General features: G+C 43.0%; 1 protein-coding gene across 3 annotated transcripts in view; it reads right to left on the minus strand.

Annotated features, from left to right (window-relative positions):
• Positions 1-1,574: 1,574 nt before the first annotated feature.
• Positions 1,575-26,618, minus strand: part of lamb2 (laminin, beta 2 (laminin S)) — a 167,537-nt gene continuing 142,493 nt past the window's right edge. For 2 of the 3 annotated variants that reach the window (XM_059649684.1, XM_059649683.1), the window contains 6 exons: positions 21,651-21,795; positions 16,544-16,751; positions 10,486-10,627; positions 8,898-9,074; positions 5,538-5,697; positions 1,576-3,607 (listed from right to left, as the gene is read on the minus strand). In XM_059649684.1, coding sequence (XP_059505667.1) covers positions 3,471-3,607; positions 5,538-5,697; positions 8,898-9,074; positions 10,486-10,627; positions 16,544-16,751; positions 21,651-21,795 — 969 coding nt within the window. In that variant the 3' untranslated portion in view covers positions 1,576-3,470. Of the gene's footprint in view, positions 3,608-5,537; positions 5,698-8,897; positions 9,075-10,485; positions 10,628-16,543; positions 16,752-21,650; positions 21,796-26,618 lie in introns of all 3 variants that reach the window. The other variant, XM_059649682.1, reaches the window with a different exon arrangement.

The raw sequence follows: 26,618 nt of genomic DNA on the forward strand, positions 1-26,618 counted from the left end.
CAGCGTGTGCATCCATAACTTTGGCTAATGCAGAGTGTAAATACATCCGGATGGAGAAAGAAGTTTCGATGGCCATATGTGGAGTCAGGAAGTTCCACTAATACCTTTATGGACATAGGCAACAGGATTCCCAATATCAAACATACCTCTGCTAAACAAGAGAGACAATTTGTTTCAGGGGACAATGTTTGGTATTGGAGCAGTGAGAACCTACCTGCATGGGTAAGCAACATGGTTGATGTGAGGTCAGGCCCAGTGACATATAAAGTGTGGGTAGGTGAGACAGTCCTGAACAAGCACATGGACATGTGAAAGCAGGGAACTTGCAAATAGTGTGGGAGTAAAACATTCCCGTTTCCTCAACAGCCTTTCCGACTGTTCCAGAACCTGTAGGTTCTCCCTCTGTGTCAAGCATTTTTGATACCTCGGCATCTGAGATGGACACAGCAGATGTCACTGCCTTGGAACCTCTTCCACCTGAAGAGAGGGATTTTTTTCCGAGACGCTCCGGGTACAAGAGACGCGTTACTGTGCGTTACATGCTGCCCATATTAGGGACAGAGTTGGAGGAACCTGACCCTGTGCTAAAACACCCCAAAAGGAGCTACAGACCAAACCAGCCTGTGCCCTCGGGCACAGAGGGGGAGGGACGTAGTAATTGTAACAAAGTCAGCCTGGTGAACCTCATAGAGTAGGAGTTCCCTGATTGGGACTGTTAATCTGGTCCAATCAGGGAGCCCTGGCTGACAGATAGAAACAGGAGTGTCAGCCATCCTGTTCACTCTTAGAGCTGGACCAGTGTCAAGGACTCTCCACATGTAAATAAAGGCGAACTTGGTGACAGACTACTGGCCTCTCTGGAGTTATTTCAAAAGTGATTATGAAGGCAAATGAAATATTACTGCTTATTGAAAAGGTAATGGAACGTAAAAATCGGGTTGTTTATCTACAGAACATGCAAAGCTTTGATTCTATCACATTTGGACTACTGGTCTCCTTACTTAATAAAAGATGTAAAGGGTTAGAAGGAGTTAAGTGTCAGCTGATTCCTGGGTTGAAGTGGTTATCTCATGAAGAAAGGTTGGACAGATTGGACTTGTATTCAGTACTCTCTCTGGTTGTGTTTGGTGCGTGGACCTCAAAAGTCACGTGCGCAGTGCCTTCCAAAACTGGACATCAGTCTGCCTGTGCACTAGTCAAATACACAGTCTTGGCATATCAGGAGTATGCGAGGATGTGGAATTGAGGCCACACTCAGATCAGCCATGGTCTTATCAAATGGTGTAGAAGATTGGAGTGACAGAATGGCCCACCCAGTTCCTAATTCAAATGCTGTTATGTTAAATAAGGCATAGAATCTTTGTATAGGGGAGGTTTGATAGGCAAATTGTATTTATATGGCATAATCATTCAGAATCAATGGACATCCCAAAGCACTTTATTTTTAATTAAATGCTTTTTTGAAATGTGTTCACTGTTATGAAGCAAACTTCCCCAAACAGCAATGTACTGATGACCAGTCAGTTTGTGACTGCTGCTTATTGTGGGACAAATACTGGTCAGAGCATGGGGCTAACTCCTCTACTGTTCAAGACAAGTAGCCACATGGGATCATTTATATTCACCTGAAAGGGAAGTCAGGGCATTGGTTTTAAAATCCCATCCAATTGAGAACATCTCCAACAGCAGAGCACAGCCTCACTACAATAGACTGCCAGCATTGATCTTTGTGGGTGTGCTCTGAAATGGGATTTGAACCCATACTTTTTTAACTGAGGCAAGAATGTTACTGAGTCTCAGCTGTCAACAACATTAATGTTTACACTGACATCATTCAAATTACCAATTCTTCCACCTGTTGAGCACAGTTTAAATGGGCTGTGTTGTATTAGTGGGCTTGAGGTGCAGTTATGTTCATGCGGAAATGTTAAGCTAACTGTGCACTACATGTTAAAATGCAACATCACATTAAGTGTTTAAAAAGTTGTAATTGTCAGAAATTGGTGTCAAAATAAAAAGATCTGACATTGCGGCTCAGACCAAGGACGAATTGGTGAAAAGGTGCGAACTTCAAAAGTGACTAACAATTATTCTTTCACATATAAAAAACAATTTATTATCAGGATAGAATCCAGATTTGAACAGGGATATCAAAATACTTTGGTATTTGTGGATTTTGGTTGTTGGGGGTCCTGTGCTTGTGGTAAAATGTTGAAATTTAAAGATTCCCATTCTGGTGTCTGATGTCATGAAACCAATTGCTGTAAAAGCTACGGATATTTTCAGAAAACACTTTTAACATCACGGAAATAATTACAACCAACCAAATGAAATTAGATTGAATGCTGCATGGATATAATTTTATACAGGGTTAAAACACTTAGGATTTGGAAGGCAAATAGGGAAATTCTCCATTTAGAACAGGAATTGGGGCTCTTTTAATTCCAAACAACTGCTTCAAATTAGCAGATTACACTACAAAGTAGTAATCATAAAAATTAAGTTGGCAGTTTCCACCAGAAAATATCCCGAATTCTTTTCAAGTGATGAATTGGCAAAACAAATCTTCGTTTTTGTCAATGCAGACTGTATTGTATGAAACTATGACTATTTCAAGAAAGATATGGATAGAGCTCTTAAAGATAATGGAATCAAGGGTTATGGGGATAAGGCAGGAACAGGATACTGATTGTGGACGATCAGCCATGATCATAATGAATGGTGGTGCTGGCTCGAAGGGCCGAATGGCCTACTCCTGCACCTGTTGTCTATTGACTGTAGGACATTCTTTAATTTTACACAAGGCAAGATTCTGACTCATTGCACTCCCGCATAATTTCCAGAAACTTCTAGCGTTTCACCATCATTGTAAAGTGTAAGGAGGAGAAGATAACCATAGGTTCTTCATTCAAAAGTAAATTATAAGGAACATCTAAAATTTAAGTGAAAATCTGATTGTGAGTCCTATTCACAAATGGTGTTAGTGAATTGTGTAATAATTATCAGTTGTCATTTCTTGAGTCGGAATGGCATTGAAATTATTTTACCCAAGCTATTTCTCCTACATATTCCTTACTTTGAATTTTGTTGAATTATATACTTCATGTAAGTTTTTAAGTTGGAATCAATGCTGCCATTGATAATCCTTTTTAATTGAATGTTCACACATGGTTTAACTCAAGGGCTTAAGTAACATCAAATTCTTCAGCATGCAATGAATGCTACTCTCCTCATGACTTTCTCATTGTATTTTTACTTATTGTCTTCAGTATCTAATAGTTTTTGCAGGAAACTTAAATGTGGGAGTATATTGTGCGACAGCGGGAATTGTATTGTCCACAAGAGAAGCCAAAATATAATATTGTGCCTCACAGCTGGGCCATGTGATATTGCTATGGATGTTCTAAAGCCTTAATAATGCAAATGCTTATTTATTTGTAGGTTTATTTTCTTTTTTGGAAATTGTTTATTTATTGGCAGGTGTTGTAGATTTGGATCTGTTGATTAATAGCTGTCAAAATTTCTTTCATCTTATCCTCCAGGCCATCCAGCTGACGGGCCTTTTCCTCCAGAAGCTGTTCATTCGCTTCATATTGATCCTCAAGATCTGTCAGGTAGGAGAACATTCATTCATTAGTTATGAAAATAAAACATCTTGCATTTACAGGTCACGTTCAATAACAAGAACTTCATTAAAGTCTTATTTATAGTCCTTTAATCCATTGGAGAGTTTAGAGACAAGGCAGCTGAAGGCATGGCCACCAAAAGTGAACTGATTGAAATCAATGATACTGAACAGGCCAGAATTGGTGAAGTGCATAGATCATGCAGGTTTTTAGAGCTGAAGGAGGGTGCAGAAGTGGAAGGAGTGTAGCCACAGACCAGTTTAAAACAAGAATAAGAATTTTAAAAATCAAATTATTGTCAGACTAAGAGGCAATTCAGATCAGTGAGCCTGGACGATGAAGCTGTAAACTGCGTCTTATAATGAGTAAAATCAGAAATTGCTGGTGAAATCACTGACCTGCTGAATGGTTGCACTACTTTTCAGTTTTTAATTCATTTCCAGCTTCTGAGTATTTGTGTTTGTTCGAACCTAATAATAATTGTATGTGAATGCCTGACTGGTCGTTGTCAAATCTTATACTGTTAAGGCTGGTTGTGAAGAGAAAACTACAAAAGTTACACAAGGAAGACAGGAATGGAAGAATGTGCTGATAGGGAGAGATGAAATATAGTCCAGGCACTGATGTGTGAAATACAACCATCGGTATATTTATAGTTAGAGTAAATCACCTGTTTTCTGCAGCACCTTGCTGTGCGCAAATAATTTAAGACAGAGTTGGGATAATGGAGGCATTTTCAGGATGGCAACCTGTAACTAGTGCAGTGTCACAGGAAGCAGTTCTAGGGTCAAAATTATTTACTATATATGAATAACTTGGGTAAGGATGGCACAAAAATGGGTGGAAGGCAAATGATGAGCATTATGCAATGTCACCAAAGGGATACAGACAGGTTGAGTGAAAAGGAAACCCTAGATAATTGGACATTCACTTTGGCAGGAGCAACAGAGGAGCTGAATATTATTTAAATGGAGAAAGCCTGCAAAAAGCTGTAGCACTGAATAATTTGGGACCCCTTGTGCATGAATGACAAAAAGCTACCATACTAATTCAGCAGGTGTTAGAGAAGGCAAATGCAATGTTGGCCTTTATTTCAAAAGGAATGGAATTTAAAAGTAGACACATCTTACTAAAATTAAACAACAAACTAGTTAGACTACACCCTGAATACTGTGACCAGTTTTGTCAGTTTTTGAAAGAAAGGTATACTGACACAGCAGAAAAGGCTCAAAGTGGTTGATCCTGGGCATGGAAGGAAAAGGTTGAGTGGTTGAGACTATACTCAACGGAATTTAGAAGGTATTAAGGGGGCTTATCAGGATGGATGTACTAAGGTTTGTTTCCCCTTGTGGGAGAATCTACGGCCAAAGGGCATCATTTCAGAACAAGGGGTCACCAATTTAAGACCAAGTTAAAGAGGAATTCTTCTCTCAGAGGGAAGTGTCTTGGGATTCTTTACCACGGAAGGCTGTTGAGGTTGGGTCATTAAATATATATTCAAGACTGAGATAGACTGATTTTTAATCAGTAAGGGAATCAAGGGCAGGAGGGATAAAGCAATAAAATGGAGTTGAGAACTATCAGAACAGACCTAATGGGCCAAATGGCCTACATCTGTTTCTACATCTTATGGCAATTTGTTTGCTGAATGTCTGACATTTCAGCAGTGACTACGCTTCAAAAGTACTGTGCCTTGAGGATAAGAAAGGTGCTACACAAAAACAAACCTTTCTTCCTCTTCTTTTTCTGATTCTCTGACCAGGTCCGGTCAAAAATGTGTAATTTTTATGACAGGAACCTACCACACCATACTTGACAATGGAATATTTTCTTCTGAAGTTAACTTTGAGAGAAAAGTCATGCATGTATCTTGGCAAATCTGCTTTGAAAATTCTCCATGTAGCATCTTACCGTTCAATCTCTCCAGCTTGTCTTGTGCATCTCTCAGGAGCTGCTTGGCTTCATCTCGAAGGCTCTCTGCTTTGTGTTTAGCATCGAAAACTGTGCCGCTCTTTCGATCTATAAGACCGCGCACAATTTTATATTTATCGGAGAGCTGTCCCTCCAACATCTGGAAACAAAAAAAGTACCAATGTATAAAGATGTGAACTTGATGGATAGGAAAAGACCTGATGAATCATACAAGTGGCCTACAAGTATGGAGTATCAAAATTGAATATTTTCTTTGTGTGTCTGTGTGAAACAGGTGACAGTGAAGTCACAGCTCATTTCACATCTGTCTTTATTTCGACTTAATTTGTATTGAAGTCACAGGAGGGATGATTCAATAATGTCTGTTTCACATTATCTGGAAATCCAAATAGATCACATCCACTGGTTCACCCTTGTCTAACTTGCTTGTTACTGCCTCAGAGATAATTTTGCCAGGCATGGCCTCCTCTTGACAAAGCCATACTGACTCTTCTTATTTTACCATGTATTCTGACATCTCATTCTTAATAATGGACTCTAAAATCTTACCAATGGCCAGGGTCAGGCTAACTGGCCTTCAGTTTACTGTCTTCTACTTCTCTCTCCACTTAAATAGGGGTGTTAAATTAACCATTTTCCAAGACAGTCTACACCCATCAAAAGCTTCAACACCACAGTAAACATAAAGTACAAATCAGTTTCAGCTCAAGTCCATCTTTCATTCCTGAGATGATCACTCCTCATAATCCCAGCAGAGCTCTAATATCCTGGAAGGTACATTGGTAAGATTTGTAGACAAAATTGATTGGTGCCCTGTTCAGTCTCAGGTTATCTTCAATATGATAGTGGAACAAGATACTGGAAATCAAATTGGAGCAGGAATTATGTGCAATTTAAAAATTGTCAGGGAAGAAAGTGGAGCAGCAATGGTAGGAGTTTCTGGGGTAATTTGGGAGGCACAGCAGGAATTCACCCTGAAGAAGAAATACACTGAAGGGAAGATGAGGCAACGACGGCTGACAAGGCAAGTCAAGGGCACCATAAAAGCAAAAGAAAAAGCACAGAAGTGATGAAGATTAGTGTGAAGAGGCCTGGAAAGCCTTTAAAAGCCAGCATTGGATAAGTAACAAGTCAATAAAGGGAGAGAAGTTAAAATCTGAGATAAGCTAGTCCATAATACAAAAGAAGATTGCAACAGCTTTTTTTTAAGACATCGAAGAGATAAGAGAGAGGCAAAAGTGAACATTGGACTGCTGGAAAATGCAGTTGGAAATGTAGTAATAAGGAACAAAGAAATTGCAGAAGAACTGAATCGGTACCTTGTATCAGTTTTCATAGTGGAAGACACCAGCTGCACACCAGAACTTCAAGAGAGTCAGGGGACAGAAGTGAGTGTACTGACCATCACTAAAGAGAAGGTCATGGGGAAGCTGAAAGGTCTGAAGGAAGATAAGTCATCTGGACCAGCTGGACTACACCAGGGGCTTTGAATAAGAAAGCTGAGGAGATTGTAGAAGCATTGGGGTGATCTTTCAGGAATCACTGGAGTCAGGAAGGGTCTCCGGTTACTGGAAAATGGCTAATACAATGACCCTGTTTAAGGGGAGAGAGAGGCAGAAGACAGGAAACGTAGGCCAGTTAGCCTGACCTTGGTCATTGCTAGGATTTTAGAGTAAGATCATTAAGTAGTAAGATTATTAAGGATGAGATTGCAAAGTGCATGGTAAAATAAAATGAGTCAGCACAGCCCTCCAGAAGGCCGTTGACCATGTGCCATGCATGAGGCTGCTAAATAATATAAAAGCCTGTGGTGTTAGGGGCAAGGTATTGGCATAGATAGAGGATTGGCTGACTGGCAGAAGGCAGAGAGTAGCGTTAAAGAGGTCTGTTTCAGCTTGAGAACAGTGAATAGTGGAGTTCCATAGAGATCAGTATTGGGACCACAACTGTTCATTTTATACACTAATGATCCAGAAAAAGGAAATAAGGACATTGTAGCTAAGTCTGCAAATGGCAGAAAAGCAGGTGGACAGACAGGTAGTGTTGAGGGAGGCTGCAGACAGACTTGGATATGTTAGGCAAGTGGGCAAAGAAGTGGCAGATAGAATACAGTGTGGGAAAGTGTGAGGTTTTGCACTTTTGTAGGAAGAATAGAGGTACAGACTATTTTCTAAATGTGAAACGGTTTTGGAAATCTGAAGCACAAAGGGACTTGAGAGTCCCAGTTCAAGATTCTCTAAAAGTCGAATGCAGGCTGCAATTAGGAAGTGCAACGCAACATTATTTTCATGGGCTAGAATACAAGAGTAGAGATGCAGTGCTGAGGCTGTATGAGGCTCTGGCCAGGCAGCATTTGGAATATTGTGAGCAGTTTTGGGTCCTATATCTAAAGGAAGGATGTACTATGTTAATGGTCAAGAGGAGGTTTACAAGAATGATCCTGGAATGAAAGGCTTGTCCTATGAGGTGTGGTTGAGGACTCTGGGTCTGTACTCAATGGAGTTCAGAAGGATGACGGGAATTTGATTGAAACTTACAGAATACTGAGAGGTCTGGATAGAGTGGGCATGGAGAAGATGTTTCCACTAGCTGGAAAACTAGGATCTGAGAGTACAGCCTCAGAGTGAAGGCATGATCTTTTAGATCTGAGATGAGGAGAAATTTCTTCAGCAAGAGGCTGGTTAATCTGTGGAACTCATTGCTGCAGAGCGCTGTGGAGGCCAAGTCATTGAGAGTAATTAAGACAGAGATAGATGTGTTCTTGATTTGTAAGGTGATCAAGGGTTATGGGGAGAAGACAGAAGAGTGATGTTGAGAAATGTATCAGTCAGGACAGAATAGCAGAGTAGACGCAATGATTCAAATGGCTTAATTTTGATCCTGTGTCTTATGGCCCCCTGATGTCCGACTCTCCTCTCTCAGTCTGCAGTTTTAGTCTGCTCTTTTGAACAGGTTATAGAAGCATATACAGGACAAAATGAGGCAGTTCCTGTGCAGGCTTTTAGAAACAGTTATCTACATAATCCCACTTTCTGCAACTGTAGCTTTCTTTATCATCCATCCACATCATAAATGTTTAAGAATTTCACTCTTCAGTTGATAATGGGAACTGCAGATGCTGGAGAATCCAAGATAACAAAGTGTGAAGCTGGATGAACACAGCAGGCCAAACAGTTTCTCAGGAGCTCAAAAGCTGACATTTCAGGCCTAGACCCTTCATCAGAGAGCCTCTCTGATGAAGGGTCTAGGCCCAAAACATCAGCTTTTGTGCTCCTGAGATGCTGCTTGGCCTACTGTGTTCATCCAGCTTCACACTTTGTTATCACTCTTCAGTTGTACCTGTTTGGCTTCGTTGGCTTTATCTCGTGCCACTGAAGCAGTTTCTTCTGCACGCAATGCCACCAGGCTGTTGTTGGCTCGTTTCATTTTTAATGCATCGATTCTGTTGTCAAGCTGTGCTAGTCTGTCCATGGCCTTCATCAACTCTCTCTCCGCACTCACAGTTTCACTCCGTATCTAAGAATGAGAGAGGCAGAGTACTTTCTATCACTTGAACTAGGGCCACGTGGGTCATAATGTTCTGTAGCTTGTCAGTTGAAACAGGAAAGGGTAGCATTGAACATTGCAGCATGGCTAAATTGACAGCAAACCTGTCAACCTGGCAAACATGAATTACTCATTTCATGGAGCAGATGCAATTCGATACAAGACCTGAGGGCAGTCATACCAACAGTGATAAAATGGTTTAATTCTCAAGTACTTTTAAATAAATGCTTTGAACTAAGGGGCAACATGAGGCAGAGATTGGAAATGACATGGATGTGAACATAGAAGGTATAGTTAGTAAGTTTGCAAGTGATGAAGGTTACCACAGAGTACAACGGGATCTTGATCAGATGGGCCCATGGAGTGGCAGATGGAGTTTAATTTAGATAAATGTGAGATGCTGCGTTTTGGAAAGGCAAATCAGGGCAGGACTTATATACTTAATGGGAAGGTCCTGGGGAGTGTTGCTGAACAAAGAGACCTTGGAGTACGGATTCATAGTTCCTGGAAAGTGGAATCATGGGTAGACAGGTTAGTGAAGGAGGTGTTTGGCATGCTAGCCTTTATTGTCAGTGCATTGAGTATAGAAGGAACATCATGTTGCATCTATACAGGACATTAGTTGGGCCATTATTGGAATATTGCATGCAGTCTGATCTCCCTGCCATAGGAGGGATGTTGTGAAACTTGAAAGTTTCACTCAGTAAAGATTTACAAGGATGTTGCCAGGGTTGGAGGGTTTGAGCTATTGGGAGAGGCTGAATGCACTGGGGCCATTTTCCCTGGAGTGTTGGAGGCTGAGGGGTGATTTTTACAGGTTTATAAAATCATGAGGAGCATAGATGGGAAATTTGACAAGGTTTTTCCCTGGGGTTGGGGAGTCCAAAACTAGAGGGTATAGGTTCAAGGTGAGAGGGGAAAAATTTAAAAGGGACCTAAGGAGCAACTTTTTCATGCAGAGGGTAGTATATGTATAGAGTGGTGGAGGCAGGTTCAATTACAACATTAAAAGCCATCTGCTTGAGTATATGAATAGGAAATGTTAAGAGGGATATGGGCCAAATGATAGAAAATGGGACCAGAGTTATTTAGGACATCTGGTCAGCATGGACAATTTGAACTGAGGGTCTGTTTCTGTGTTATCCCTGAAATGCCAAGTGGAGGGCCAAGTTTCAGTAGGTTGGAGATGGGATTTCTGCCCTTCAGCAACAGGAATGGGCCTTCATCTGCCATTGGTGAAGTAGTGGGGACAGGGACAGAATAAGGCTCCTAGGTACTCTTGGGACAAATGGCCTCTTCCTGTATCTCAATTCAAAGGAGTTAAAAATTCAAAGGAGAAAATTAGTGGGAAAAGATCCAGGATTGAACATTCTTTCCTTACCCCATTTAGGGTCTGATCAGTCTCTTCTATGTCTCCCTTTGCACGGCTGATTGCACTTTGCGCAGCGTGCTGAGCTTGGCTAGCCTCCTCCAGGGCTTGCTTCACTGCCTCGGCTGTGTTTTTAACATTTTCTGCACGGCTCCTTCACAATTAAAGAAAATTAAAAATACACTTAAGATCCCTTGCAAATGAACAAAGCCAGTGTCCGGTGTTTATCAAATCAGCTACAAGTGCCAACATTCTGTGAATTCTGCAATTGCTTCAAAATACAGAGAGCACATGTTAAGGTGTGACAGAGTATGTGTATCTGAGTGAGTGTGATTGTGTGTATAATTGTATGGACTGAACGTTGAGAATTTTTAGGATTATGTATGTGAAAAAGCATGTGTGTTTGCGAGATTGAGAGAGTAATTTTTTCATTAATCAAATGTGGACATTGATGAATTAATTCCCTATTATTAATGACCTTGAGAAGATGGTGGTGAGCCACCTTCTTCAAACAATGCCCTCTGTATGGCAAAGGTACTCCCACAGTGCTATGAGGGAGAGTGTTGCAGGACTTAAATAAATGAAGGTGGAAGAATGCCAACATTTTCCAATTCAGGAATGTGAGGGACTTGGGTGGGAATTTGTAAGTGATTGTGTTGCCAAGTGCTTGTTGCTCTTTCCTTCAAAGTGGCAGAGGATACAGGTTTGGAAGATGTAAATACCTGGTTTTTTTTTTGTTTTTTAAAATTGTGGACTGAAATGGGAGAGGGCAGTTTCAAAAACCAAAGGTTACTGCATGATTTGGGATGAAGTAATTTGATCTCAACACTGTGTGTAGCTGTGGATTCAGGTAGTGTTTGCAGATGAACTGGAGCCTGGTGTTGATTAGACAAATTGAGCTCTGGTTGGCAACAAGAACCTGATAATCTATGCACCAGTGACCAGTTTCTTTGTTCATTCAGGGATGAGGGCGTTGCTGGTCAGGCAGAATTTATTGCCCATCCTTAATTGCCCAGAGGCCAGTTCAGAGTCAACCACATTACTGTGGGTGTGGAATCACATGTAGACCAGGTAAGGATGGCAGTTTCCTTCCTAAAAGGGCATTAGCGAACCAGATGGGTTTTTCCCAACACGGCCATTGTTAGATTCTTAATTCCAGATATTTTATTGAATTCAAATTCTACCATCTGCTATGCCAGGATTCGAAACGAGGTCTCCATAACATTATCTGGGTCTTGGTTAACAGTCCAGTGATAACAACCCCTCGGCCTTCGCCTCCCCAGTTATCAATGACAAAGGCTTTTTGCCAGTCAATAACTATATGATTGGTTGTCAGGGAATTGAACAGCTTGAGATTAGGAACAAGATACAACAAGAAATGACCAGAACGCTTCCAACTCAGGAACTGTTGTTCCCTACAGTAAATCTCATTAAGCCTGAAGAAAACCAGTTTATCTTTTCTTCAACAGTTGCTGTAATCCGTGACTTTTAATTGATACGTCAGAGACTTTTATTAGTGAACCAGCCATGCTATCGATGTGTTTTGTAAACTGATGGAAGCATTTGGAAAAGGTGAGAAGAAACCTTATCATCAGTAGGAACCAACTCAACAGATCTGTGAGCAAGGACTACAGAACTGTGTTCCCAATGTTAGACTCTATCTATCTATCTATCTATCTATCTATCTATCCATCCACGTCTGCCTGTGCAAGAAGTGGGGAGTTGACAAGGGGATTAGAGTTATGGTTAGAAGAATAATGCACCAACAGCTTTTAACAGTTTACATGCGGCTGATTCTAATTTACTTGTAAATAGCAGTAATGTTTGTTAAATACAGAAACCTGTTCTTTGCTTTCTGTCAACCTGGATCTGAAAATCAGGTAAATTAGGGGATTTTGTGTACTTTCTAAAAGAATCTTTAATTTTTGGAATAGCGAGGTTTGATTTAATTCATTGCATTAGACCAGTGGTTAAATGTTAAAGGTAGTCTAGTGAGTGGCTACAGTGTAGCTTGTACCTGGTACATTAAGTTACCAAGTGTGCATCAGTGGTGGCGAGACCAAATGTTTAAGTTGGTAGATGGCACATAGGCATTTTTGACCTAGATGGAGCTTCTTGAGTGTTGTTGGAGTCACACTCATCCAGCCAAGTGGAGAATATTCTACCAAATGTCTTACTAGTGAATTGTAGAAATGGTGGGGTGGGGCTGTGGTGGGTGGGGCTGGGGAGTCAGGTAGTGAGTTAATCACTGCTGCATAATTAGTCTTTGGCTTGTTCTTGTAGCCACTGCATTTATGTCTCGTTTGATATCTGGTGGCCCCCACGAGATTGAGGGTGGGAAATCTGGCAATGGTAATTGAATGTTATTAGAATAGTTAAGCTCTTTCCACTTGGCAGTGGTCTTTGCCCCAGTCTTACACAGTATGAATGCAATTTGCCAGTTATGAACCCAAGCCTGGATATTGTCCAGATCTTGCTGCATATGGAGATGGACCGATTCAGTATTAGTGCTACTTCAGTCCTAAGGAAGCAGTGTCATTGTAGTAACGTCTCTGGACCAGTAATCCAGAACATCTGATTAATGTCCAGGGACATGGGTTCAAATCTCACCATGGCAGATGGTGTAATTTGAATTCAATAAAAGAAAACCCATTGTCGCCCATGTAACCAGACTTAACTATAAAAATCCATCTAGTTCACTAGTGTTCTTTAGGAAAGAAAATCTGCCGTCCTTACCTAGTCTGACCTATAGAACATAGAACATAGAACATAGAACAGTACAGCACAGAACAGGCCCTTCAGCCCACAATGTTGTGCCGACCATTGATCCTCATGTATGCACCCTCAAATTTCTGTGACCATATACATGTCCAGCAGTCTCTTAAATGACCCCAATGACCTTGCTTCCACAACTGCTGCTGGCAACGCATTCCATGCTCTCACAACTCTCTGCGTAAAGAACCTGCCTCTGACATCCCCTCTATACTTTCCACCAACCAGCTTAAAACTATGACCCCTCGTGCTAGCCATTTCTGCCCTGGGAAATAGTCTCTGGCTATCAACTCTATCTATGCCTCTCATTATCTTGTATACCTCAATTAGGTCCCTTCTCCTTCTCCTTTTCTCCAATGAAAAGAGACCGAGCTCAGTCAACCTCTCTTCATAAGATAAGCCCTCCAGTCCAGGCAGCATCCTGGTAAAACTCCTCTGAACCCTCTCCAAAGCATCCACATCTTTCCTATAATAGGGCGCCCAGAACTGGACGCAGTATTCCAAGTGCGGTCTAACCAAAGTTTTATAGAGCTGCAACAAGATCTCACGACTCTTAAACTCAATCCCCCTGTTAATGAAAGCCAAAACATCATATGCTTTCTTAACAACCCTGTCCACTTGGGTGGCCATTTTAAGGGATCTATGTATCTGCACACCAAGATCCCTCTGTTCCTCCACGCTGCCAAGAATCCTATCCTTAATCCTGTACTCAGCTTTCAAATTCGACCTTCCAAAATGCATCACCTCGCATTTATCCAGGTTGAACTCCATCCGCCACCTCTCAGCCCATCTCTGCATCCTGTCAATGTCCCGCTGCAGCCTACAACAGCCCTCTACACTGTCAACGACACCTCCGACCTTTGTGTCGTCTGCAAACTTGCTGACACATCCTTCAATCCCCTCATCCAAGTCATTAATAAAAATTACAAACAGCAGAGGCCCAAGGACAGAGCCCTGTGGAACCCCACTCACCACTGACTTCCAGGCAGAATATTTTCCTTCTACTACCACTCGCTGTCTTCTGTTGGCCAGCCAATTCTGTATCCAAGCAGCTAGGTTCCCCTGTATCCCATTCCTCCTGACCTTCTGAATGAGCCTACCATGGGGAACCTTATCAAATGCCTTACTGAAGTCCATATACACCACATCCACAGCTCGACCCTCATCAACTTTTTTAGTCACATCCTCAAAAAACTCGATAAGGTTTGTAAGGCATGACCTACCCCTCACAAAGCTGTGTTGACTGTATTTGATCAAGCCATGCTCTTCCAGATGGTCATAAATCTTATCCCTCAGAATCCTTTCTAACACCTTGCAGACGACAGACGTGAGACTTACTGGTCTATAATTGCCGGGGATTTCCCTAGTTCCCTTCTTGAAGAGAGGAATTACATTTGCCTCTCTCCAGTCCTCAGGTACGACTCCAGTGGAGAGCGAGGATGCAAAGATCTTCGCAAGTGGCGAAGCAATTGCATTTCTCGCTTCCCAAAGCAGCCGAGGGCAAATCCGGTCCGGGCCTGGCAACTTGTCAATCTTAATGTTTGACAAAATTTTCAGCACATCAGCTTCCTCTATCTCTATCCATTCCAGCATGCACACCTGCCCTTCAAAGGTTTCATTCACTACAAAGTTCATTTCTTTCGTAAAGACAGAAGCAAAAAACTCATTTAGGGCTTCCCCTACCTCCTCAGGCTCCACACACAAGTTCCCTATGCTATCCCTGATCGGCCCTACCCTTTCTTTGATCATTCTCTTATTCCTCACGTAAGTGTAAAATGCCTTTGTGTTTTCCCGGATTCCTTCTGCCAAGCCTTTCTCGTGCCCCCTCCTGGCTCTCCTCAGACCATTTTTGAGCTCCTTCCTTGCCTGCGTGTAATCCTCTCTAGCTGAACTTGACCCTAGCTTCCTCCATCTTATGTAAGCTACCTTCTTCCTTTTCACAAGAAGCTCCACCGCTCTCGCCATCCAAGGTTTGTTTATCTTACCCCTTCTTGCCTGTCTCAGAGGGACATATTTACTCATCACTCCCAACAACTGTTCCTTAAACAGTCTCCACATGTCTATAGTTCCCTTACCATGGAACAACTGCTCCCAGTCCATGCTTCCTAACTCATGTCTAATTGCGTCATAGTTTCCTCTTCCCCAATTAAATATCCTCCCATTTTGCCTAATCCTCTCCTTCTCCATAGCTATGTAGAATGTGAGGCAGTTATGGTCACTATCACCAAAATGCTCTCCCACCACAAGATCTGATACCTGCCCCGGCTCGTTTCCGAGCACCAAGTCTAGAATGGCCTCTCCCCTCATCGGCCTGTCAACGTACTGCGTTAGGAAACCCTCCTGAACACACCTTACAAAAACAGCTCCATTCAAATCTTCTGCTCGAAGGAGGTTCCAATCAATATTAGGAAAGTTAAAGTCACCCATTACAACAACCCTACTGCGTCCACACTTTTCCAAAATCTGTCGACCTATGCTTTCTTCAATCTCCCTGCTGCTATTGGGGGGCCTGTAGTAAACCCCTAACGAGGTGACTATTCCCCTTGCTGTGACTATGTGTGACTCCGGATCCTCAGCAATGTGGTTGACTCTTAACAGCCCTCTGAGCATTAGGATTGGGCATTAAATGCTGCCCAAACCAATGATACCCTCATCCCATAAATGAATAATAAACTGTATCTGAGAAGTCACGAAAGATGCTAAACATTGTGCAATCGTCCATGAACATCCTTACGTCTGACCTTATGATGGAGGGAAGGTCATTGTTGAAGCAGCTGAAGATGGTTGGGCCGAGGACACCATCCTGAGAAAGTCCGGCAGAGATGTCCTGGAGCTGAGATGATAGACTTCCAACAACTATGACCATCTCTGTGCTAGGCGTGACACTGACCAGTGGAAAGATTGTGCCCACCCCACCGATTCCCATTGACTTTGATCCTACCGAGGCTTTTTTATACTATGCTCAGTTAAACATTGCTGTCAACCTCAAGACAGTCATTCTCACCACAGGAGGATTTCTGTGCATAGATACATGAATATCTGAGTGCTAATGAATGTGGGTGCGTCTGAGTGTGGCGGTCTGGAGGTGCATGTGCACATTGATATACTGAAACGGTCATGTGTGTGCACGTGGAAGGTAGTGTGGTAGGAAAAGAAAAGGATTGGAAGAATTTTGCACTATCTTACTCTGGGCCAGGAGCTCATATACTACAATTGGTATTGAAAGCCATTTCCAGTAAAATTACAGCTGTTTTTCTCAAGTTGCATGTATCAGTAGCAGTCAGTGCCATGAATGTACCTTGCCCTTCTTGCATCCTGAAGGAGCTGTTCTGCTTTCCTCACATCATCGGCAGTCTGATCCAAGATGGTGTCCACATTTGACAAACTACTGACCTTGTCTTTGATCTCCTCTGCAAGGTGACGGATTTGCTGAGGGGAAGCAGGAATTGAGAGCTCCAGAACCCGACTGGCCACCATCTCAATGCTATCGGGGTCTGCACCCTCCTCTGTACGGAGATGGGTTAAAAAGAACACAGAATGTCGGTCTCAATTACTTTATGGTCTTACATTGCAGTGCATTACTGATGACTATCCCAACTTCATTTTTTGTTTGTCAACATTCTCATATGGCATGGATAGAGGACTGGTTGACCAGTAAAAAGCAAAGAGTAGGGGTAAATGGGTGTTTTTCTGGTTGGCGGTCAGTGGCTAGTGGCGTGCCTCAGGGATCAGTGCTGGGACCACAATTTTTTACAATTTATATTGATGATTTGGAGTTGGGAACTAAGTGTGGTTTGTCAATATTTGCAGATGACACTAAGGTGAGTGACAGAGCAAAGTGTGCAGAAGACACTGAAAGTCTGGAGAGGGATATAGATAGTCTAAGTGAGTGGGCAAAGGTCTGGCAGATGGAGTACAACGTTGATAAGTGTGAGGCCATCCATTTTGGTAGGAATAACCACAAAACGGACTATGTTTTAAATGGTAAAAAATTGCAGCACACTGCTGTGCAGAGAGACTTGCGTGTCATTGTGCATGAATCGCTAAAAGTAGGATTACAGGTGCAGCAGGTAATTAAAGAGGCAAATGGAATTGTGTCTGTCATTGCTAGAGGGATGGAGTTCAAAAAACAGGGAGGCTATGCTGCAGCTGTATAGGGTCCTGGTGAGGCCACACCTGGAGTACTGTGTGCAGTTTTGGTCTCCTTACTTGAGAAGAGATATACTGGCACTGGAGGGGGTGCAGAGGAGATTCACTCGGTTGATTCCAGAGTTGACGGGGTTGGATTATGAGGAGAGACTGAGTAGACTGGGATTATACTCATTGGAATTCAGAAGAATGAGGGGAGATCTTATAGAAACATGTAAGATTATGAAGGGAATAGACAAGGTGGAGGCAGGGAGGTTGTTTCCGCCAGCAGGTGAAACTAGGACTAGGGGGGATCGCCTCAAAATAAAGGGAAGCAAATGTAGGACAGAAGTTGGGACGAACTTCTTCACCCAATGGGTTGTGAATCTGTGAAATTCCCTGCCCAGTGAAGCGGTTGATGCTACCTCGCTGGATGCTTTTAAGGCAAGGTTAGATAAATCTTTGAACAGTAAAGGAATTGAGGGTTATGGTGAGTGGGCAGATAAGTGGAGCTGAGTCTCAAAAAGATCAGCCATGATCTTACTAAATGGCGGGACAGGCTTGAGGGCTGGACGGCCTATTCCTGCTCCTAGTTCTTATGTTCTTATTGAGATAATGACTGGATAGGCTGGGTTTATTTTCCCCAGAGCAGAGGAGACTGAGGGGAGATCTGATTAACATGTACAACATTATGAAAGGCACAGACAGCGTAGATTAGAAAATTTCTCCCCCCACGGCAGACATGTCCAAGACCGGAGTGCGTAGGTTGAAGGTGAGAATTAAGTAGTTTAGAAGATTTCTGAGAAATTCTTTTTTCACCCAGAGAATGGTAGAAATATAGAAAATGCTGCTACTCTCAACATTTGAGAAGCATCTGGATGGGCACTTAAAATACCAGGGTATAGTCGGCTATGGACCAGGTGCAGGTAAATGGGATTAGTGTAGTATGGTGTTTGTTGGGTCAGTATAGACACAGTGGGTTGAACAGCCTGCTATTATGTTGTATGACCCTATATATCTCGAATAGATATAGATATAGATATATGACATAGATAAGGAAGCATGGACTGGGAGCAATTGTTCCATGGTAAGGGAACTATAGACATGTGGAGTTTAAGGAACAGTTGTTGCGAGTGATGAGTAAATATGTCCCTCTGAGACAGGCAAGAAGGGGTAAGATAAAGGAACCTTGGATGACGAGAGCGGTGGAGCTTCTTGTGAAAAGGAAGAAGGTAGCTTACATAAGGTGGAGGAAGCTAGGGTCAAGTTCAGCTAGAGAGGATTACACGCAGGCAAGGAAGGAGCTCAAAAATGGTCTGAGGAGAGCCAGGAGGGGGCACGAGAAAGGCTTGGCAGAACGAATTAGGGAGAACACAAAGGCATTTTACACTTATGTGAGGAATAAGAGAATGGTCAAAGAAAGAGTAGGGCCGATCAGGGATAGCATCGGGAACTTGTGTGTGGAGTCTGAGGAGGTAGGGGAAGCCCTAAATGAGTCTTTTTGCTTCTGTCTTTACGAAAGAAACGAACTTGGTAGTGAATGAAACCTTTGAAGAGCAGGTGTGCATGCCGGAATGGATAGAGATAGAGGAAGCTGATGTGCTGAAAATTTTGTCAAACATTAAGATTGACAAGTCACCAGGCCCGGACCAGATTTGTCCTCGGCTGCTTTGGGAAGCGAGAAATGCAATTGCTTCGCCTCTTGCGAGGATCTTTGCATCCTCGCACTCCACTGGAGTCGTACCTGAGGACTGGAGAGAGGCAAAAGTAACTCCTCTCTTCAAGAAAGGAAATAGGGAAATCCCCGGCAATTACAGACCAGTAAGTCTCACGCCTGTCGTCTGCAAGGTGTTAGAAAGAATTCTGAGGGATAGGATTTATGACCATCTGGAAGAGCATGGCTTGATCAAATGCAGCCAACACGGCTTTGTGAGGGGCAGGTCATGCCTCACAAACCTTATCGTGTTCTTTGAGGATGTGACTAGAAAAGTTGATGAGGGTCGAGCTGTGGATGTGGTGTATATGGACTTCAGTAAGGCATTTGATAAGGTTCCCCATGGTAGGCTCATTCAGAAGGTCAGGAGGAATGGGATACAGGGGAACTTAGCTGTCTGGATACAGAATTGGCTGGCCAACAGAAGGCAGCGAGTGGTAGTAGAAGGAAAATATTCTGCCTGGAAGTCAGTGGTGAGTGGGGTTCCACAGGGCTCTGTCCTTGGGGCCTCTACTGTCTGTAATTTTTATTAATGATTTGGATGAGGGGATTGAAGGATGGGTCAGCAAGTTTGCAGACGACACAAAGGTCGGAGGTGTCGTTGACAGTATAGAGGACTGTTGTAGGCTGCAGTGGGACATTGACAGGATGCAGAGATGGGCTGAGAGGTGGCAGATGGAGTTCAACCTGGATAAATGCGAGGTGATGCATTTTGAAAGGTCAAATTTGAAAGCTGAGTACAGGATTAAGGATAGGATTCTTGGCAGTGTGGAGGAACAGAGGGATCTTGGTGTGCAGATACATAGATCCCTTAAAATGGCCACCCAAGTGGACAGGGTTGTTAAGAAAGCATGTGGTGTTTTGGCTTTCATTAACAGGAGGATTGAGTTTAAGAGTCGTGAGATCTTGTTGCAGCTCTATAAAACTTTGGTTAGACCGCACTTGGAATACTGCGTCCAGGAAAGATGTGGATACTTTGGAGAGGGTTCAGAGGAGGTTTGCCAGGATGCTGCCTGGACTGGAGGGCTTATCTTATGAAGAGAGGTTGACTGAGCTCAGTCTCTTTTCATTGGAGAAAAGGAGGAGGAGAGGGGACCTAATTGAAGTATACAAGATAATGAGAGGCATAGATAGAGTTGATAGCCAGAGACTATTTCCCAGGGCAGAAATGGCTAACACGCGGGGTCATAGTTTTAAGCTGGTTGAAGGAAAGTATAGAGGGGATGTCAGAGGCGGGTTCTTGACACAGAGAGTTGTGAGAGCATGGAATGCGTTGCCAGCAGCAGTTGTGGAAGCAAGGTCATTGGGGTCATTTAAGAGACTGCTGGACATGCATATGGTCACAGAAATTTGAGGGTGCGTACATGAGGATCAATGGTTGGCACAACATCGTGGGCTGGAGGGCCTGTTCTGTGCTGTACTGTTCTATGTTCTATAAGCTGCAGAGCTGGGCTGAGAGGTGGCAAGTGGAGTTCAATGCAGACAAGTGTGAGGTGATGCACTTTGGTAGGAGTAACCGGAAGGCAAAGTACAGGGCTAATGGTAAGATTCTTAGTAGTGTAGATGAGCAGAGAGATCTCGGTGTCCATGTACACAGATCCTTGAAAGTTGCTACGCAGGTTGACAGGGCTGTTAAGAAGGCATACAGTGTTTTAGCTTTTATTAATAGAGGGATCGAGTTCCGGAACCAAGAGGTTATGCTGCAGCTGTACAAAACTCTGGTGCGGCCGCACTTGGAGTATTGTGTACAGTTCTGGTCACCGCATTATAAGAAGGATGTGGAAGCTTTGGAAAGGGTGCAGAGGAGATTTACTAGGATGTTGCCTGGTATGGAGGGAAGGTCTTACAAGGAAAAGCTGAGGGACTTGAGGCTGTTTTCATTAGAGAGAAGAAGGTTGAGAGGTGACTTAATTGAAACATATAAAATAATCAGAGGGTTAGATAGGGTGGATAGGGAGAGCCTTTTTCCTAGGATGGTGACGGCAAGCACGAGGGGGCATAGCTTTAAATTGAGGGCTGAAAGATTATAGGACAGATGTCAGAGGTGGTTTCTTTACTCAGAAAGTAGTAAGGGAATGGAACGCTTTGCCTGCAACGGTAGTAGATTCGCCAACTTTAGGTCCATTTAAGTCGTCATTGGATAGGCATATGGACGTACATGGAATAGTGTAGGTTAGATGGGCTTGAGATCGGTATGACAGGTCGGCACAACATTGAGGGCCGAAGGGCCTGTACTGTACTGTAGTGTTCTATGTTAATATTGGCAAAACTGTCGAGCTATCATTGACTATTTCTAATCATTCTGAGAATATTGAACCATTTAGTCGGAACAATTTGGATTGGAATCAAATTTAAACCAGACTAGATAGGGATGGCAGATTTCTACCTTCCCTGTAGGAGTGTAAATGAAACAGTCTTTGATCAGCGGCCATTCTGAAGTTTAACTTGTCCTGTGCTGACAGTCTGCATTGCAGTACAGCTCGCTACGGCTATAAAGCAACTTCACATTTTATGAATGGCAGATCATTACCATGGCCATGACCATTTGTTGCTTGACTCTTACGTGTAAGGAAGTCTCGGATCTGCTTTATGAGGTCACGCAGTTCTTTGTTTGAGCGATTAATCCGGTCCTTGGCATCATTTGCTTTGTCCAAAGTCACCTGAGCTTTCTGCTTTGCTTCATTTGCCTTTACCTTAGCCAGAGCAATCTGCAAATACAATGCAAACCAGTCAGCAATCTGCAAATATTAATGAAAGGCAACCTATGAATATGAAAATAATAGAAGAGTACAAAACAAGAGGCTATTCAGCTCATGTGCCTGCACTGAAAATAAGTAACCTAATGACAAACTGCAGTTGACATGTGGCCTCTGTAGTGATTGTAATGAAGTCAGCCATCTGGACCTCAGAAAATGAGTTCCCTGATTGGGGCTGTTAATTTGGTCCAAACAAGGATCCCTAGCTGACAAATAAAAAGGAGAATGTCAGAGATACTGCCACTCTGGTAGCTGCCTCTGAAGAGGCAGTACTAAAGTTAAGGACTGTTTATGTGTAAATAAAGAGTGACTTGTGATGGGAATCATGATGTTGGACTGGGGTGGACAAGGTCAGGAATCACACAACACCAGGTTATACTCCAATAAGTTTATTTGAAAATACAAGCTTTCAGAGCATGGACCCTTCATCAGGCAAAATGAGAAAGAAGTACACAACACAGAATTCATAAGTAAAAATCAAAGGGTCACACAACCGATGAGGATATACTAAACAAATGCTAGAATGCTGTTGAACCTTTAATAGGTTAGAAGGTATTAATTGCTGAATATGTACATGTAAATCCCCAAATTTCTTTCAAGTCACTGCCCTGAGAGAACTAAAGATGTTATCTCTCTACCATAAGCCCACGGATAACCTCACAATGCTGCACTTCTCTGGTTTCCACCCTAAACATGTTAAAACAGCCATCCCCCACGGACAAGTCCTATGCATGCACTGGATCTGTTTGGATGGGTTCGAATGCGACTAACATTCACAGGTATTGAAGGACACCCTCACAGGAACAGAATACGATGCTCAGCTAATTGATGGCCAGTTCTGAAGTGCCACAGCAAAAAAACCATAATGACCTCCTCAGAAAACAAATACGTGATACAACCGATAGGGTGCACTTCATCATCCAGTACTTCCTGGGAGCAGACAAACTACGCCATGTTCTTCACAGCCTCAAACAATTTATCGATGATGATGAGAACTTCACCAAGATCCTCCCCATACACCCCACTTCTCACCTTCAAACAACTGCCAAACCTTACATAGACCATTGTTTGCAGCAAACTACCCAGCCTTCAGGACTTCGACCCAACACTAATGCACCTCTCTCATGGTAAACCGTGCAAAACATGTTAGATATTCAACAAGGCCATCACACGTGTGAACACCACCTACCAAGTGCCCAGCAGCTACTCATGTGACTTGGCCCACATTGTCTATCTCATTTGTTGCAGACAAGGATGCCCTGAGGCATGGTATTTTGGTGAAACTGTGTAGATGCTATGACAACAGATGAATGGACACTGCACAACAATTGCCAAACAGGAATGTTCCCTCCCAGTGGGGGACACTTCAGTGGTCAAGGACACTCAGGCATGGATCCTCGAATAAACATCCTCGAAGACAGACTTCGGGATATACAACAACGTGGAGTCTCCAAGCAGGGGCTGAGAGCCAAGTTCGGTCCCCATGAGGACGGCCTCAATCGGGACCTTGGGTTCATGTCACATTACAGGTGACCCCATCACACTACACACTACACAGACACTCACTCACTCATTCACTCACTCACTCTCATATGTGCACACAATCTATGCTGTGAATTTGTATTTGCAGATACATTCTATTTTGTTCAAAAATTACACAATTTATAGACAGTCAATGTGGCGTTTTTGAAATTCCAACTTTAGAAATGAAACCAATCTGACTCCAAAACAAAGCCTCACACCTAACATTCATTGTCTGACCTAAAATGTCACCTCTTCTTTACACTGATAAAACCGTTAGTTCTCTCGGAACCATGACTTGAAAGGAATTTGGGGATTTACAAATACATATTAATCAATTAAAACCTTCTAACTGATTAAAGATTTAACCTCATCTTAGGTTTGTTTAATATGTGCTCATCAATGATGTGACCCTTTGATTTTTTCTTCTAAATTTTGTGTTCTGTGAGCTTGTTTCGCACTTTGTGTGACGAAGGGGCTACATTCCGAAATCTTGTGTTTTCAAATAAACCTGTAAAGACTATAACCTGGTGACTCATGTGATTTGGTGATTGGATACCAGCCTCTATGATGTTATTTCAGTGACGATGAGAATAGAGCTCTATCCTTAAGAGGGTCAGTCATATCAGTTGTCTTTGATTGGGGTAAGCATTTCTCACATCATGCCTTTGATTACAAAACTTGATTGCCATCAAGGACTGGACCCAGTACGTGGAAAGGATGCATTTTTAAAAATGGGCAAATGACATTGCAGCAGATGAACAGCAATGACTAATTTCCCTGTGGAGCTGTAGCTTTTTCTGTTATTAGGAGCCTGGCTTTCCCTGAGGCACCAAATACTAAAAATCTTCCAAGAATTGACAGACACAGTTCAGGAATGTTGTAGTTGGTTGTCTCGCTGAGCTGGTTTGTCATTCCAGCTGGGTAATGAAACGTCTGCGGGTAACTTCATCAGTGCAGCCTCTAATGAAGCGCCATTGCATTTTCCCGCCTGGTTTTTAAACTCTGGAGCCTGGTTTTTAAGCTCTGGAGTCCATTGAGCTGGGTTACCTCACTTCCGGTTTTCCTTTGCAATGGAATATATATGGGGTCTAGCTCTGTGTTTATTAATGGCTTTCTTCATGGAGAACCTGGCTTCTAGAAATAACCACAACCTCCCCAAACCAAAGTACAAATCGACTCTAAAGCAACAGTTAAGGAATATTACAACTTCAAGCCTCCTGTAATTCTGAGATGCTATTGTTTTTACTAGGCAATTCGAGAACCAGGGGAATCCATATTGGGATGTGTGACTAGGTTAAGACAACTGACAGAAGCCAGTGATAGTAAGAACTGTCAATGCTGGAGTCAGAGATAATAAAGTGTGGAGCTGGCGGAGCACAGCAGGCAGAGACAGCATCAGAGGAGCAGGAAAGTTGTAGCAAGAGGTAGACCAGCTAGTGGGAAGGATTTTCCTGGGAAGGAACCTAGGGATCGGTTAAAGTGTGTTTGCTTTAATGCAAGGAGTATCAGGAATAAAAGTGATGAACTTAGAGCATGGATCAGTACCTGGTGCTATGATGTTGTGGCCATAACAGAGACATGGGTTTCTCATGGGCAGGAATGGTTGCTGGTGGTTCCAGGGTTTAGAACATTTAAAAAGAATAGGGAGGGGGGAAAAAGAGGAGGGGGTGTAGCGCTACTAATCAGAGAGGGTATCACAGCTACAGAAGCTTCCTTTGTCGAGGAAGATCTGCCTACTGAGTCAGTATGGGTGGAAATTAGGAACAGCAAGGGAGTAGTCACCTCGTTAGGGGTTTACTACAGGCCCCCCAATAGCAGCAGGGAGATTGAAGAAAGCATAGGTCGACAGATTTTGGAAAAGTGTGGACGCAGTAGGGTTGTTGTAATGGGTGACTTTAACTTTCCTAATATTGATTGGAACCTCCTTCGAGCAGAAGATTTGAATGGAGCTGTTTTTGTAAGGTGTGTTCAGGAGGGTTTCCTAACGCAGTACGTTGACAGGCCGACGAGGGGAGAGGCCATTCTAGACTTGGTGCTCGGAAACGAGCCGGGGCAGGTATCAGATCTTGTGGTGGGAGAGCATTTTGGTGATAGTGGCCATAACTGCCTCACATTCTACATAGCTATGGAGAAGGAGAGGATTAGGCAAAATGGGAGGATATTTAATTGGGGAAGAGGAAACTATGACGCAATTAGACATGTGTTAGGAAGCATGGACTGGGAGCAATTGTTCCATGGTAAGGGAACTATAGACATGTGGAGACTGTTTAAGGAACAGTTGTTGCGAGTGATGAGTAAATATGTCCCTCTGAGACAGGCAAGAAGGGGTAAGATAAAGGAACCTTGGATGACAAGAGCGGTAGAGCTTCTCATCAAAAGGAAGAAGGTAGCTTACATAAGGTGGAGGAAGCTAGGGTCAAGTTCAGCTAGAGAGGATTACACGCAGGCAAGGAAGGAGCTCAAAAATGGTCTGAGGAGAGCCAGGAGGGGGCACGAGAAAGGCTTGGCAGAAGGAATCCGGGAAAACACAAAGGCATTTTACACTTATGTGAGGAATAAGAGAATGGTCAAAGAAAGAGTAGAGCCGATCAGGGATAGCATAGGGAACTTGTGTGTGGAGTCTGAGGAGGTAGGGGAAGCCCTAAATGAGTTTTTTGCTTCTGTCTTTACGAAAGAAATGAACTTTGTAGTGAATGAAACCTTTGAAGAGCAGGTGTGCATGCTGGAATGGATAGAGATAGAGGAAGCTGATGTGCTGAAAATTTTGTCAAACATTAAGATTGACAAGTTGCCAGGCCCGGACCAGATTTGTCCTCGGCTGCTTTGGGAAGCGAGAAATGCAATTGCTTCGCCACTTGCGAGGATCTTTGCATCCTCGCTCTCCACTGGAGTCGTACCTGAGGACTGGAGAGAGGCAAATGTAACTCCTCTCTTCAAGAAAGGAAATAGGGAAATCCCTGGCAATTACAGACCAGTAAGTCTCACGTCTGTCGTCTGCAAGGTGTTAGAAAGGATTCTGAGGGATAGGATTTATGACCATCTGGAAGAGCATGGCTTGATCAAATGCAGTCAACACGGCTTTGTGAGGGGTAGGTCATGCCTCACAAACCTTATCGAGTTCTTTGAGGATGTGACTAGAAAAGTTGATGAGGGTCGAGCTGTGGATGTGGTGTATATGGACTTCAGTAAGGCATTTGATAAGGTTCCCCATGGTAGGCTCATTCAGAAGGTCAGGAGGAATGGGATACAGG

Source organism: Stegostoma tigrinum, chromosome 11 (genome assembly GCF_030684315.1).
Source record: "Stegostoma tigrinum isolate sSteTig4 chromosome 11, sSteTig4.hap1, whole genome shotgun sequence".
Classification (NCBI taxonomy): Eukaryota; Metazoa; Chordata; class Chondrichthyes; order Orectolobiformes; family Stegostomatidae; genus Stegostoma; species Stegostoma tigrinum.